Source organism: Lutjanus erythropterus, chromosome 13, assembly GCF_056507025.1.
Source record: "Lutjanus erythropterus isolate fLutEry1 chromosome 13, fLutEry1.hap2, whole genome shotgun sequence".
NCBI classification, from domain to species: domain Eukaryota; kingdom Metazoa; phylum Chordata; class Actinopteri; order Lutjaniformes; family Lutjanidae; genus Lutjanus; species Lutjanus erythropterus.
Window position 1 is genome coordinate 24,393,972 of NC_139329.1, and position 13,303 is coordinate 24,407,274.

Sequence of the window (13,303 nt, forward strand, 5' to 3'; positions counted from 1 at the left end):
TCTTCACATCTGGGAGGCAGAAATCAGAGAAAGTCAGATAATCAAATATGTTTTTGAGAATTTAACCTGTTAAAAATATTAATTAATAACTAAACTATAGCCAGAAATGGCAGTTATTGCCCCATATTAGACATTATTTTGTTTGGTGGAGCCATTTGTTGAATAAAGAAACGTAAAAATAAACTAAAATGAGAAATTTATAAATTATAAATTATTAATCAATTAATCGATTTCCAACTACTGATGAGAAAAATGTACAAAATTTGCAACCCTGGGGAAAGTTTGGCATTTTTGTTTGAGAAATTATTAAAATGATTAATCAGTTATCATAACTGGCGGCAATTAGTCATTGAATAATTGATAAATACCTCATAGGTTCAGATAATCAAGTTACTGTACGCATTTTAAAGGGGCGGTTACACAAAACTTCACAACACTTCCACAGAACCACTTGACGACACGATACCCTAAATAATTTACTAAAATATTACCATCATTATAAATAATATAGAATTAATATTAAATATTTTATAACATATGATCTGATTTATTAGACAAGAGTTATGCATTCAACCAGAGTGTTGTAGCTGGTAACTGTTATCCAATTAGAGCTACAGTGATTGGTTGATTAATTGATTAGTCAATCAAAAGAAAATTAACTAAACTATTCTGATAATCAATTAGTTGTTTTAGACATTTTTCAAGCAAAAATGTCAAACATTTGCTGGTTCCAAATGTAAGGTTTGCGGCTTTCCTTCGTCATTTATGACAGTAAATGAAAAGTCATTAGGTCTTGGCTTGTTGATTGGACAAAAGAAGTCATTTGAAGACGTCACTTTGGGTTTTTTGACATTTTCTCGACAAGCATCAATCGTGAAAATAATCTACAGATTAATCGACAGTGGAAAATAATCCTTACTTGCAGCCCTATTTCAAATGAGTAAAAAATTGCTTATAATTTGTAATTGCATGAGTAAATATCACAATTTCAAAATTTTAACAGAGCTTTCAAATTGTAGTAAACAATACATGTCACAACGTTCTTAACAACTGAAACTTTTGTACATTTGTGTTTAGTGAGAGTTCAGTAGTACGTCTTGCACTCAGACACCTTTACTGTCAGAGATACACTACCTTCCACTGGATGGATGCTTGTCTCTATGCATCAGGTTGGTACCTGGGCCGAGTGATGGACACACTCCACCGCGCCATTCACCAGACTCACTAAAAATCATACTCCAATGTCTCATTGTCGCTCTTAACAAAGCCGTGGGAAATGTAAGCCTGGATTGTACCTGTTTTCTATTGCCTTGCATTTTCATTAAAAACCCTGATGCTGCAGCTGGGGCCCCACCGTTCCACAATGTGAGGAAAGACTGCAAGGGCAAACATATGTGACCCACTTCTTCCCATCAAATAAAGTAGGCAGCTTTTAGCAACAGGTTTGAATCTAAATTGATGTTTAAATCCAGACAGGTTTGCCCATGTGGCTCTTCTCTGTCTGAGCTCTGTGTGCGGGGAGATGGTTAAGAATCTGTCTTTAATGCTCCTGCCTCTATTGAAGCGCACGCTGTTTATAGTCTGTTCTTAATTATGCTGTCAGTGAATCCCATTCAATTTTGGGTCAACATTGAAACCGAAAATTAATTCTAAGGCTGTCATTATATCATTTTAAACAGTTAAAGAAAAGGGCAGCGTCTGTGCCTGTGATGAATCTGAGAAATGGCACATTTTCTGATTTGAGTGTTATTGAAATTACTATTTAATTTGACTACATAATTCCTGAAATGTAAGAAATACTGTGAGATATCCTTTGCCTTAAAATGAATATAATGTGGTAAAATCCATAGCCCATGTAAAGATTCCTGACAAGAAATCTTTCAGTATTTTAAAGGAACCAAGAATACCAATGCACTAAAATAAACCTTCACCTAAATACAAAATATTTAAGATATTAAGATATAAGATATAATAAGATATTGAAAGTTTTAATATACAAATTGCATTGTCTGAACACTGCTTTGATCATGCTGTGTGTGAATATCTAATCCATAAGATACTACCCTCTAGTGGCAATCATGCCCTTAGCTTGTGTCTACTCCAAATCCATTTTTTAAAATTGATAATCCATCATGAATGCAAACATAAATAAAGCTTCATTTCACTTCATGTGTTGAATCCTGATGGATTTTTAATGAAAGAAAAAGAAAAAAAATGCATTTAGTGTCCTTTTTCATACCCTTTTTTAAAACTGTAAAGTAGCTCTGGTACTTTCTCCACCATTCTGCAGGTTTAGTATTTTATAGACCATATTATAAACAAAGCATTTCATTTTACAGCTCTGGATCAATAAGCAATCAATGTAGCCACATGTTAGGAGCAGAGGTTAAACCATCATAAACCAGCCCATTTCCAATATCATAAATCAAGGTTTCAACAAAACTTAATCCTGACAAATGAGATGAGGCTTCGATGGTGCCTTGCTATAATAACAAGAGAAATTTCAGCAGAGCAGTGCAGGTAACCAGCTCGGGGTTAAACACTGACAGGACATCACTGTGAAGCTGCCAAATCACTTTAGAGTGACCTATTGTCTGAAAGATAGGAGGCTCAGAATTTCTCGGCTTGTAAGGTTAAAGGGCAAGCCTTAAATGGTAGAATCAGTGTATCGACACAATAAGACCTGACAGTTTATTAGATGGCCTTGTGACACATTTGGTCCCTGCGCCCACTGTTTACCTTGCCTGTTTTCCAAAACCCAAGGGAGCAGTAAGGAAGGCACCTATCTGCTCATATGGATCCCTGATCCAGCCTAAAAATTGATCTCTTACACCAATATGGCGGAATAGAAAGCTTTGACACCACGTGCTGCAGACCATTAATATCATGGTAGTGTCTCACCTTCTGCTCCATGGTGTTGTGGTTCAGATAGGTGGCCAGGTCCACAGAGACATAACCTATGATCAGGCGCTGTAGACAGGCATGGCCCACACGCATGCACATGGAGTGAAGGGTCTCTGGGTGGATGGAGGTCTGAGGAACAGTGCAGCCAATAGTTTCCAGTTGACAGGAGCCATGAAGCTGGTCTCCACAGGACAGCATAGTCACCTCACCCCCGGGTTCCAGCAGCAGATCTACTGTCAGACAGGTGACACTGTCTGAAGGGGGGTAGGCCTCCACCACACCGCCTGGACACACAGCGAGAGCAGAGGAATGGTTACAGTACAGCAAAGGTGGTAACTTAATACAAATACTTTATTTCTGTACACAAGTAGAGTTTTCAGGTATCTGTACTTTACTTGAGTATTAATTTTTCTGACAACTTATTATCTTTACTCCTTACATGTAACACATATATCTGTACTTTCTTCTCCTTACATTACATTGCAGCCAAAACAGGCTTATTACTGGAGTTTTAATGAATTTGCAGGGAATTGATTATTTTTATTTTGCATCACTGTACAAAACCCTTCCAACATCAAGACCAATTTCAACCTAGATGGATGTGACAGGAACATGTAGAAAAGACGATTGGTGTATCCATCAGTGCATAGCACACACAACAGATGTAACAAGATGAAATAGATGTAACGACATAAAAGATGTAACAAGACAAAAAATATGTAGTAAAATATAAAAGACATAACAAAATGTAAAAGACATAAGGATGAAAAAGGAGCGACAAGATTTTAAAAATGATGAAAAAGATGTAGACATAAAGATGTAATGAGACAAAAAAGATGTAAAAGACATAAGCCCAAAATGACATAAGTAGACAAAAAAAGACATAAAAGACGTAACAGAAAGACACAGTAAAAGAAAAAAGACGTAACTAAACACAAAATATGTAACAAGATGAAAAAGACGTCAGAGGGCTACTTTTTACTTTCATATTCTGAATACAGTCAAGAACCTGTACTTTTTCATTCTTATTTGAGTAAAGAAGTTGAATCAGTGCTTCTACTTGAGTAATAAATGCGTGTACTTTTTCAACCTCTGCAGTACAGAAAACAGAAAGTTATCAATGACACATCATCTTCAAACACTCCTAGCAGCTGTTTAACAACCAACAAGAGTAACATGAAAATGATTTAATTTGTCAGCTCACACAGGCAACACCTGGGAACTAGGACGGACATAGGAAATGACTGTTAGCATGTTCCAAATGGCTGTATTTGCAGGTGAATAGCATTCAGTGCTTGACAATGGGTTTCTGACCTTGCCTGAGGAAGGTCTTCAGAAAGCAGGCCCAGTTGGGATAGCAGGAGGTTTTAGCAGGCCGGGCATAACGGGCAAGCCACTCCGGGATCTCATCTAAATATCTGAGCCGTACAGACTCCTGCAGAAAGAAAGTTACAGTAAGGTGCATGCATTAGTTGGACAGATGTGAGGACATTATGTATGTTGGTTAATTCAAACGCAAGTCAATAACAAGTCCTGGCTACTTTATTTTGTTCCATTATCAAAGCTTTCTGGGTGTCGACTACATTATTGAAAATGCCCTTGTGTTATCCGGATGACTCCAGTGACTGCTTGTTATCCTTGAGACCTTTGGTGGCTGCTTCAATTTCTGTGTGAGTGTCTGATGGATGCTGCGGGAGGGTCTATCTGTGAGAGACAGCCTATTATCAGAAGGCCTCAGGAGTCTAATGGCTTTAACTCTCAGCCACAGAGACAGCACCTGCCCTCAATAACAACTCTCTCCACTGGGCAGCTGATGAATGCCTAAGCTTGCCCCATCTATCTGGGGATCAATCAGGGCTTGACTGGGATCGATATCACTCTTGTTTCTGTAACTAGGATATGCCATAATGGTTTCACCACTTAATTACGCTGTTAATTTCTAACTTTTGTTTTAGGTGTCTCTAAAACAGTTTGGCAACTTGTGTACACCGTTTCCACACTGTTTCCTCTGACCATGCTGTGATAAAGTTAAAGTAACAACACTGACTACTAAACATTTAGCTGTCTGTCATTCTATATCATATATATTATATTGTAAAACTACAATTGAGTGCTTAGATGACTGTATGAAGAGTCCAAGTGCTGAGTGTTCTTTTAAACACAGGATTCTGTATGTAATAATGTCTGTTTATGACCATTAGACAGGAATTTAATTTGCTTATACACAATAAAATATGTGAAAACTGTCTGCAAGATGGTTAAATTCTGAATGGAAATGATGTCTTTGTTCTTTCATCGCTCTATCCAGGACGTTACTTTGTTTTGAGTATATTCTGTCTGGCTTCACTGGAGACAGGACTGGAGATTATGCTGTTGATATTCCAGTCATGTAACAGCCATCATCATATTCAAGTACTGTAAGAGGCGAGGTCAAATGCTACACAGTGATTCTCCCTATACAAACCATAAAGCACACAATGGTGCGGCAAAAAGTGTAAGGGAACGGTTGTCATTTTCAACGGAAGAACAAGCTCACCCCAGGACTTTGCCTATGCAGTTCACAGAAACAGCAGGACAGCAAGAAAAGAAAGAGAGGTATTTTGCAATAAATTATTTGGACTTAAACTGCGTACAGAACCCTGTGATAGGATTCAAGCTTTGCTTGGTGTCCACATAAAGCCAAGCAATCTGGCCATAAATAAAATAGATGTTGCCCTGCCTTTTTGATTGCCATCTCATCTCTCCAATACATAGTGAAACAACTGAGAAGCTGCAGCAAGTCTCAGGCAAAGAGTGATATAATCGGACTAGTCACACATTTTGCATATATATTCATTTTCTGTAGTATGATCTTTGTGTAATATTAAATGTCACTTTCTTGTTACCACATGATTCTCATTCCTGGTTGAAATGAACATTTATACAAGGACAGCAACATTTGCTCTATTTAAGGATCACACAATAAGCACTTATGGCCTTCAGTGAAGTAAAAAAAACACAAAACAGACACTTATCAAACGAGAACTGCAGAAAACGTTTTAACGTCGTATTAAGGTACTTCAGGTTAATTATGTATTATATATTTAAACTCCTCCATGCAATCACAGACTGCACAATATTTAGACAGAAAACATCTGTATAAAATGTCCCTGCACCTCTCCAGTGGTAGTGATTATCAAATGACCCATTTCGTTGACAAACTTAACCTAAATAAGGTGTTGCTCAAGATCTGTTTGTACACAGCGTGACAAAAAGAAATACTCCATCTGTTGACGCTATTAGGTGTAATTTTTACCCTCTTGTGCCTAATGATCCATATGCAAGCTGTGTGAGTGCTTAAGTGTGTGTGTGGCCCCCTTCAGGCATTGCATGGGTGCAGATCTACATGTCTTTAACCTCTCCCTGTGTAAATGCTAAAAGATGCCTGGGGGCTTTCTGCAGGCTGAAACATTGTGCCGGAGGCTGTGGGCCTCACAATATTCAGAGAAACACACTGTCTCCTAGACCTTTACCGCTGATGTGGTCACCCCTCCTTTATGTTGGACCCTTTTAGGCTTTCTTTTGCATAGCCAGAAGGGATCTGATTTTTGGTATTATTCGGAAAGACCACATGGCTTTCTTGTGAGTCAGGCGTCCTCATGCTGGGATCTTCAGAACAAGCAATAATTAAAAAAATATACACACAATCCGTGTAAATTAAGGCCAATGATACTCTCTAATCCCACTTCTATAGTGATCATGAAGGATATAAGACATTACACTGAATTTTACAATACATTTAACAATATACACTTCAGTCATCACATGTTATTTTTTGTAAGCAGTAATCCTGGTGAAGAACTTTCAAATTCTGAATTAATATTTAAAATGCTTCATTTGATAATTGGTGCTTCATTAATAATTAATTAAATTGCGATTATTTTCATAACCATAGGTTTAAACATCTATTCCTTAAATGCTTGCAAACATTCAGCATTGTGAGTATATATCCTATTCAGTGGCTGTCATTACCATTGCAATTAGGTCTACTTCTTTTCAGCAAAGTGCTACGTTAATGAGTGTTATATCTCAGAATATACTGCCACGTTTGAACATCCATCTACAGTTTCTGCTGTGAGGAGAAAAAAACAAGGAGATACCCTGATATAAAATATTCATATGTTTCTATCTAATCAACACCACTGTTCTGTAATCTTTCAGCATATACAGCCAAATTGCTATCGTCAATATACACAAGAACAACAGCAGAAGGAGGATGTAATACATTTAAGGGGGCTAATACGTTTTAGGGGGAAACAGTGTCATAACAAAAAATCATGCAATGAGGAGCACAGGATGTGGGCTTTGCTTTGATTAAAAGAGCAAGGTGTAGAATAAAGGCCAGTTAAAGTGTTGTGTCCATATGGCCCAGAAGCCCTGAGGCTGTCGGCCTACACTGGGGGCCTCGGCACTCTTCCCTCTCCATGGGACCCCAGCTGGTGAAACAAACCCCATTTACTTTCCTGTGCTGCCTTAGCCACCATTATGGACCTTGGCTGCGGCTCAGCCATTCTCTGCCATAATTAACAGCACCAATGCCACAACAATTACAGCCCCGCACCGCACATACACTATGAATCAAAGAACGAGCTAATAGGAACAAAACAGAGTGAGCCGTAAGAAGCTCGAGATGACTGCTGTTCTTTCGAATGGAATAAAAAGTAAAATCGTTGTGCTCCAAGCCCACAATCATTAGCCAGTAATTAGTTTACACAAAGCTCCCAGTTAAATGGCAAAATACGGTAATTAACACATGACAGAAAATCAAAGGCTACTTTGTAAGCATATGAGAAATAAGAGCCAGGGGCTCAGAGGCTGTGTACAGATTGCATCTGTACTAAATGAATGGTTTACTAATGATTAAGTACACTTTGTCTCAAATAGGTCTGAGATTAAATCTGAATTTATTTTTTGAGGAGAAAGCAAATGTTGATATTTAGTGAATAATTACAATGCCACACTTTTAACCATATACACATATTTGTGCTAAAATGTTCCCTTTAGAAATGTCTGTCTAATTTAATGAATGTAATGGACAGGCGGAGACAGAGAGCTCAATATTGTAATGTTAGAGCAGGAGATCAAGGCATCAACATCAGCTGCAATTAAGGATTAAAGTGTTTACTGTCATTTGTACTTTAATATACTTTTAATACATTTGCAATGCAAATTAAAGCAGGTGTGAATCTTTGTGACATTAATCTACACAGTAGCTTAATAAAAACATACACACATGTACAGACACAGAAATCCTCTGTTGGCCAGAGGTACTTTCGCACTTTTTTTATGTATGTACCACTATTGAAATGAATTTTCAGCCAAGTGCCCCCTGACCAGCGCAAAACATTTTGGGGAGGAAAAAAGCCTATTTAAAGAGGTATCAGCTCCTTGAACTAAATCTCATTAAAACATATACTTCTTGATACTGGTGGTATTTTATTGGCTCTGGTTTTGCTTTTTCATTATTTTCTCTGTTTTCAGCTGTATCACTGCTGCGTTTCAACCAAGAATCCATTTCATTCAATGACAAAACTGGCTACCCGCTCACAGTGAACCTGATAACGTTCTTTGCTTTCTTGTTCTGTGAGGTTTTACTGTAGTTGACAGTTTTTGTCGGCAGTTAACGATTGCATTGAAAATAAGAACATTGAATATAAAAGATGGCTTAATCAACATGCTCAGATATTTGAAATGTAGTCATTTACTGCATACAAATTACACGTCAATATTTGTAATTAATTACTAAAAGTAATCTAAACTGAAGACTTTTGGATTACTTCAAAATCAAACTCTGAAGACATTGCACCTTATACTAAAAAACTTGATGCAGCCACAAAAATATATTATTTTTTCTCTCTAAACATCTCATAACATTTTCAGTGCAAATATAGTGCATTTTTGCACAGGATTGTTTTCTGTGGAGAACTTGTCTAAAAAACACAGTATGTCAGACACACTTGTTAATAGAGCATTATTTATCATGGAATGATAAATGATTTAAAAAAAATACATATTTTAAAGATGTAATCAAAAATGTAATAAAGTAATCCTTGACAATGTAATTATAATCCTAATACACATTTTCATTAATCTGATTACGTAATCCTGATTGCATGTAATCCGTTACTATCCAACCATGTTTAGGAATCATGTATAACTGCTATTTTTTAAATAAACATTTTTAAAAAATCTAATGTACCCCTTGCAGTGCTCCAAAAGACCCCACCTGCATTTGAGTTAAGACACTACATCCTCTGGACAGGCTTTTGTTCTCCAAACACACCGACACTAGTTGATGTGTGCCTCAGAGAATAGATAATGGCTGTGTGTATAAACAGATATTTTATGTATTGATTTAATGTTCTGTGGCTCTGGGGATGGTGCTAAAAATACTGTACTACAGGGAGCGGCATTGTGACTGTTAGGTCAACACATCTACTCTGGGCTAAATGATGGCCTCCCTCTGACCCCACTGTGACCTGTGATGTTGTTCCATCAATGACAGAAGTGAATCTAACCGTTTTTTTGAGCTGCCTCATCTCAACAAGGAGCACACTCTCCATTTTAATATCTAGCTGTTACTGTAATGTTGTCTGTTAAGTATCTAGTTGTTACCATGTTAACTTTAAATGGCCGATCCCTCATTGGTATGAGAGTAATAATAATAGCAATAAACTTTATTTGTATTGCACTTTTCTAAAACCAGTGCTTTGCAGGGAGCCATAAAAACAAGACATAATAGTAAAAAACATCAATTTAGGGAGAAGTAATAAGGGAAATAAATAAAAAAAATAAAAACACAAACCTAAATTTCAAGCAAATTCAATAAAAGATTGCATAAAAGTAAGTGTATAAAATGTGCTTTAAGAAGTGGTCCTATAGTTTATGACAGGGAAGGAGTGACGTAATCCTTTAAGTCATACTTTTACCTGAATCCGTTCTGCTTTCCACAGCTTAGGACCATGACGATGGTACTCCTGCAGGGCCCAGTTATAGCAGCTCAGACGGCACACATCACAGTATGCCGTACCACGGCCTCCGTGCTCAGAGTCTATCTTGAAGAGCCAGCGCCACACGTCCATGTTTTGAGCCATGAGCTCAGCCAGTGTTTCATGAAGCTAAACCAAGACAGAGACGTGGGAATTACAAACTAATTACAAATAAAAGTTAAGGTGAAAATTAAAATGTGTTTTCTGTTACTGGGCACTGATACAAGGAATGATACTGTGCTGAAATGTAGAGCAAGACCAGTATATCAGTTCACCTATATTATCAGGCCAATATTGGCCTGTCACACCTACATCAGTCTATATAGGTATCAGCATATATGTTCTCTGATATGCATCTATATGAAAACTTTTTTTTTTCAGAACATAATGCAGACTGTTTTTATAGTTATTTATAATTATCACAAAATGCCAGGGAAAGTTTACTGTTTCAGTGCCCTGGTGTCATTTTGGACAATAAGGTTTATTGTTCAACTGTAAAATATCCTTCCTTCATTACATATCCTTTTTACATATCCAAATATTAACCACTTTTGAAGGATCATTTCAAAAATGTGTGTTTATGTATATATTCTTTATTGCTTTTATTATATTCACTATAAAGAACATTGGCTGATAAATCGATATTGGAATATTTTCAATACATGATATCAGTATTGGTATCTGCACCAGAAATCCAGTATCGGTTGAGCCCTTCTGAAATGCATTTGTGTTTTTGATCTCTGACCTGGTTTAGTGAGTAGATGTCTGCTTGACCAGGAGGTACATCAACCTCTGCCCCATTGAAGAGCCTCCTCCCTCCTGACTTGGTGCTGTAGAGCTGTGCAACAGCTGGTTCTGGAGCCAGGATTGGCACTCCTAACTCATCTGCCACTGCCAGGTCATCCACATGGGCCACCCCACCCACGATATAGGCCTGCTTCCCCTGGATCAAGTTCCTGATGAGCTTCAGGGTGCATGGACTGTACTTTAGCAGCGTGGACAGGCACATGTTGTGGGTCTGGAAGACAAGAGCTGAAACAGATTAGTGCTGGAGCTAAGAGTTCTAAGTGTGTCTTCCAAGGGTTGTTCCTTGACCTGATTTATCACTGTGTACACACAACAGATCTATTATTGTAATAGCCAGCAGGGTTTTGACCTCTTCTGTATTCCAGCAGGTTGAATTGATAAAAGCTGCCTGTGGGAGGCCTCCCCTATCCTTCACATCTTTAATGTGTGCTAGCAATGAGCTCCTTGGGAATATAACTAATTACTTCACATCTGTATTTATTTGATCCACACGGAATTATCCCTTCTGTCACTGGCAGAATGCGCTGCCAGCCATGGGTAGCAGTGATTCATCTCAGCAACACGTCTGGCACAGTTTAACAACAAAACAGCAGGAAAATCAATAGAAAGAAATGAAAAGGCCATGTCATGTTGCACATTCAATCTCGTGCAAAAGGATGTAAAAAGATAGATAGAATGGCTGGATGTAAAAAGATAATATAACAACACCTTGATTTTATTGTGTTCAGGTAATCAAAACAATTCAGAATTGTTGAAAGTGCTGCAGTTAGATGAAATGAACAGATAATTAAAGCAACTAATATGGAATTTAATTATCTGCTGAACACCAGCTGAGACCATTAAATGTATTTTAATTAAGTATAACTTAATATAGCTTTAGTGTGTTTACCTCGAAATACACAGATGTTTAATTTCAAAAGTAGTAAAAGGGGATGAAAAATAAAATAACAGACAGAGTAGCTCTCACAAGACAACTGTATGCTAACAATCTCCTCTAGTACCCTCTAGAGGAGAATTCACAAACTACAGCTGATTGGACAGCACAATACAATTGATTTCCCTACAGCAAATTCCTGCATAAAACAGATATTGTCATTTTTTTACCTTAAAGTTTATATTAGAGCACTAAATGTGAAAGTGATTGACCTTACCGGGAAATAATCTACAGCCTCAGGTGTGAGGATGACAAAGCGTCTGACACAGGATGAGGCCTGAGTTATCTTGGTGTTGGCCACGTCTGTGGCTCCATCACACTTCAGGAGCCTGTTGTAAAAGTCTAAGGTGTGTTCCCCAAGATGGCTTGGACATACGTAGATCACATTCACATTTTCATCTAAAAATATACAAACACAAGGTTCTTGAGTCTTTCAAAAGTCAAATACAAGCACCTTACAAGAATTTTCAAGGTAGATTTTCAAGCTTTTCTGGCACCTTACGGTTATCATGCAATAAACAACCAAAATTATATTTTGTGAGAGGATTTTGGAGAAGAGTAACTAAAAAAAAAACAAAAAAAAAACGCAACAGAAAGTTTCATGTTTCAAAGTGTCTGGAGGTAGTCTTAGCATCTGAGTCATTATCTGACTTATCTAAAAAGCAAGCAGTAAGGTAGCAATTTATTAAGAAAGTAATGAAATTGCAAATTCAATAAGTTTCAAAAATTTTATCCAAAATCCAAATACTTTTCAAACTTTAAAAATTTTACAAAAATTGCATTTTACACTAAAATTCAAGTAATTTCAAGGATTTCCAGCACCCAATGAACTAATAAACCCCATGAAGAGGATGTCACAAATTACATGTTTACAATAAATCAATAAATCAGAGAAAGTTACAATTGAGTGTGAGGCTGTGAAACGCTCATACCTCTAATATCACATAGTCTGCTTATTTGGACATTCTGTAGGATTTCAAATCCCCTCAAGTTCAGTCGCTGGCTCTGAGAGTATCCTGTCAAAACAAGGTCACAAATTTTTGCACAAGACTTTCTTCTCTAATTGGCTTTATTCTAATTCTGTAGCTCTGTACAACTACCCTCAGACGTGAATACCACTAGACTTGTGGGTGGGGTTATTAAGTCTAATCACACAGTATTGCAATCTGATGATTAATTTAGCTTAATAATTAGCAGGTGCAGTGTCTGTCGAGTGCTGGGAGTCCTGTTGCACCATGTCCAGCCACCACTGAGCTACATCCAGTGGCACCTCCAGGATTTTACTCAATGTCTGTCTGGATTTCTGCCTGAGAGAGAATCCTCAACTGAATCAAGGTAATTAAATGATTGGATTCATGCTAATTAACAACAATGGGGTTCAACTTTCTAATTATCCTTGCTCACACAGCACTCTCTGTAGCCACCCCAAGTGCAAATAAAGCATTCCATCTGCTAGTAATTAGGCTTAATAATTTTAGACAATCGCTCAATGATTTACAATGCACATGCCTGATTACAGTCTAAATGTGAGTGCCATGGTGAAATTAGAACAAGAACGGATCATAGCTTGCACTCTATGTCTGGTGCAACAACACAGCAGCTTCTTCCTCTTGTGTTTTTTTTGCACTGC

The 13,303-nt window shown here is 37.4% G+C and overlaps 1 protein-coding gene across 1 annotated transcript in view; it reads right to left on the reverse strand.

Annotated features, from left to right (window-relative positions):
• Positions 1-13,303, reverse strand: part of iqch (IQ motif containing H) — a 29,268-nt gene that overhangs the window by 6,491 nt on the left and 9,474 nt on the right. Inside the window, exons 11-16 of the mRNA XM_084734730.1 lie at positions 12,606-12,689; positions 11,891-12,072; positions 10,678-10,950; positions 9,873-10,061; positions 4,219-4,339; positions 2,902-3,188 (exon numbers count right to left, since the gene is read on the reverse strand). Coding sequence (XP_084590856.1) covers positions 2,902-3,188; positions 4,219-4,339; positions 9,873-10,061; positions 10,678-10,950; positions 11,891-12,072; positions 12,606-12,689 — 1,136 coding nt within the window. The remainder of the gene's footprint in view (positions 1-2,901; positions 3,189-4,218; positions 4,340-9,872; positions 10,062-10,677; positions 10,951-11,890; positions 12,073-12,605; positions 12,690-13,303) is intronic.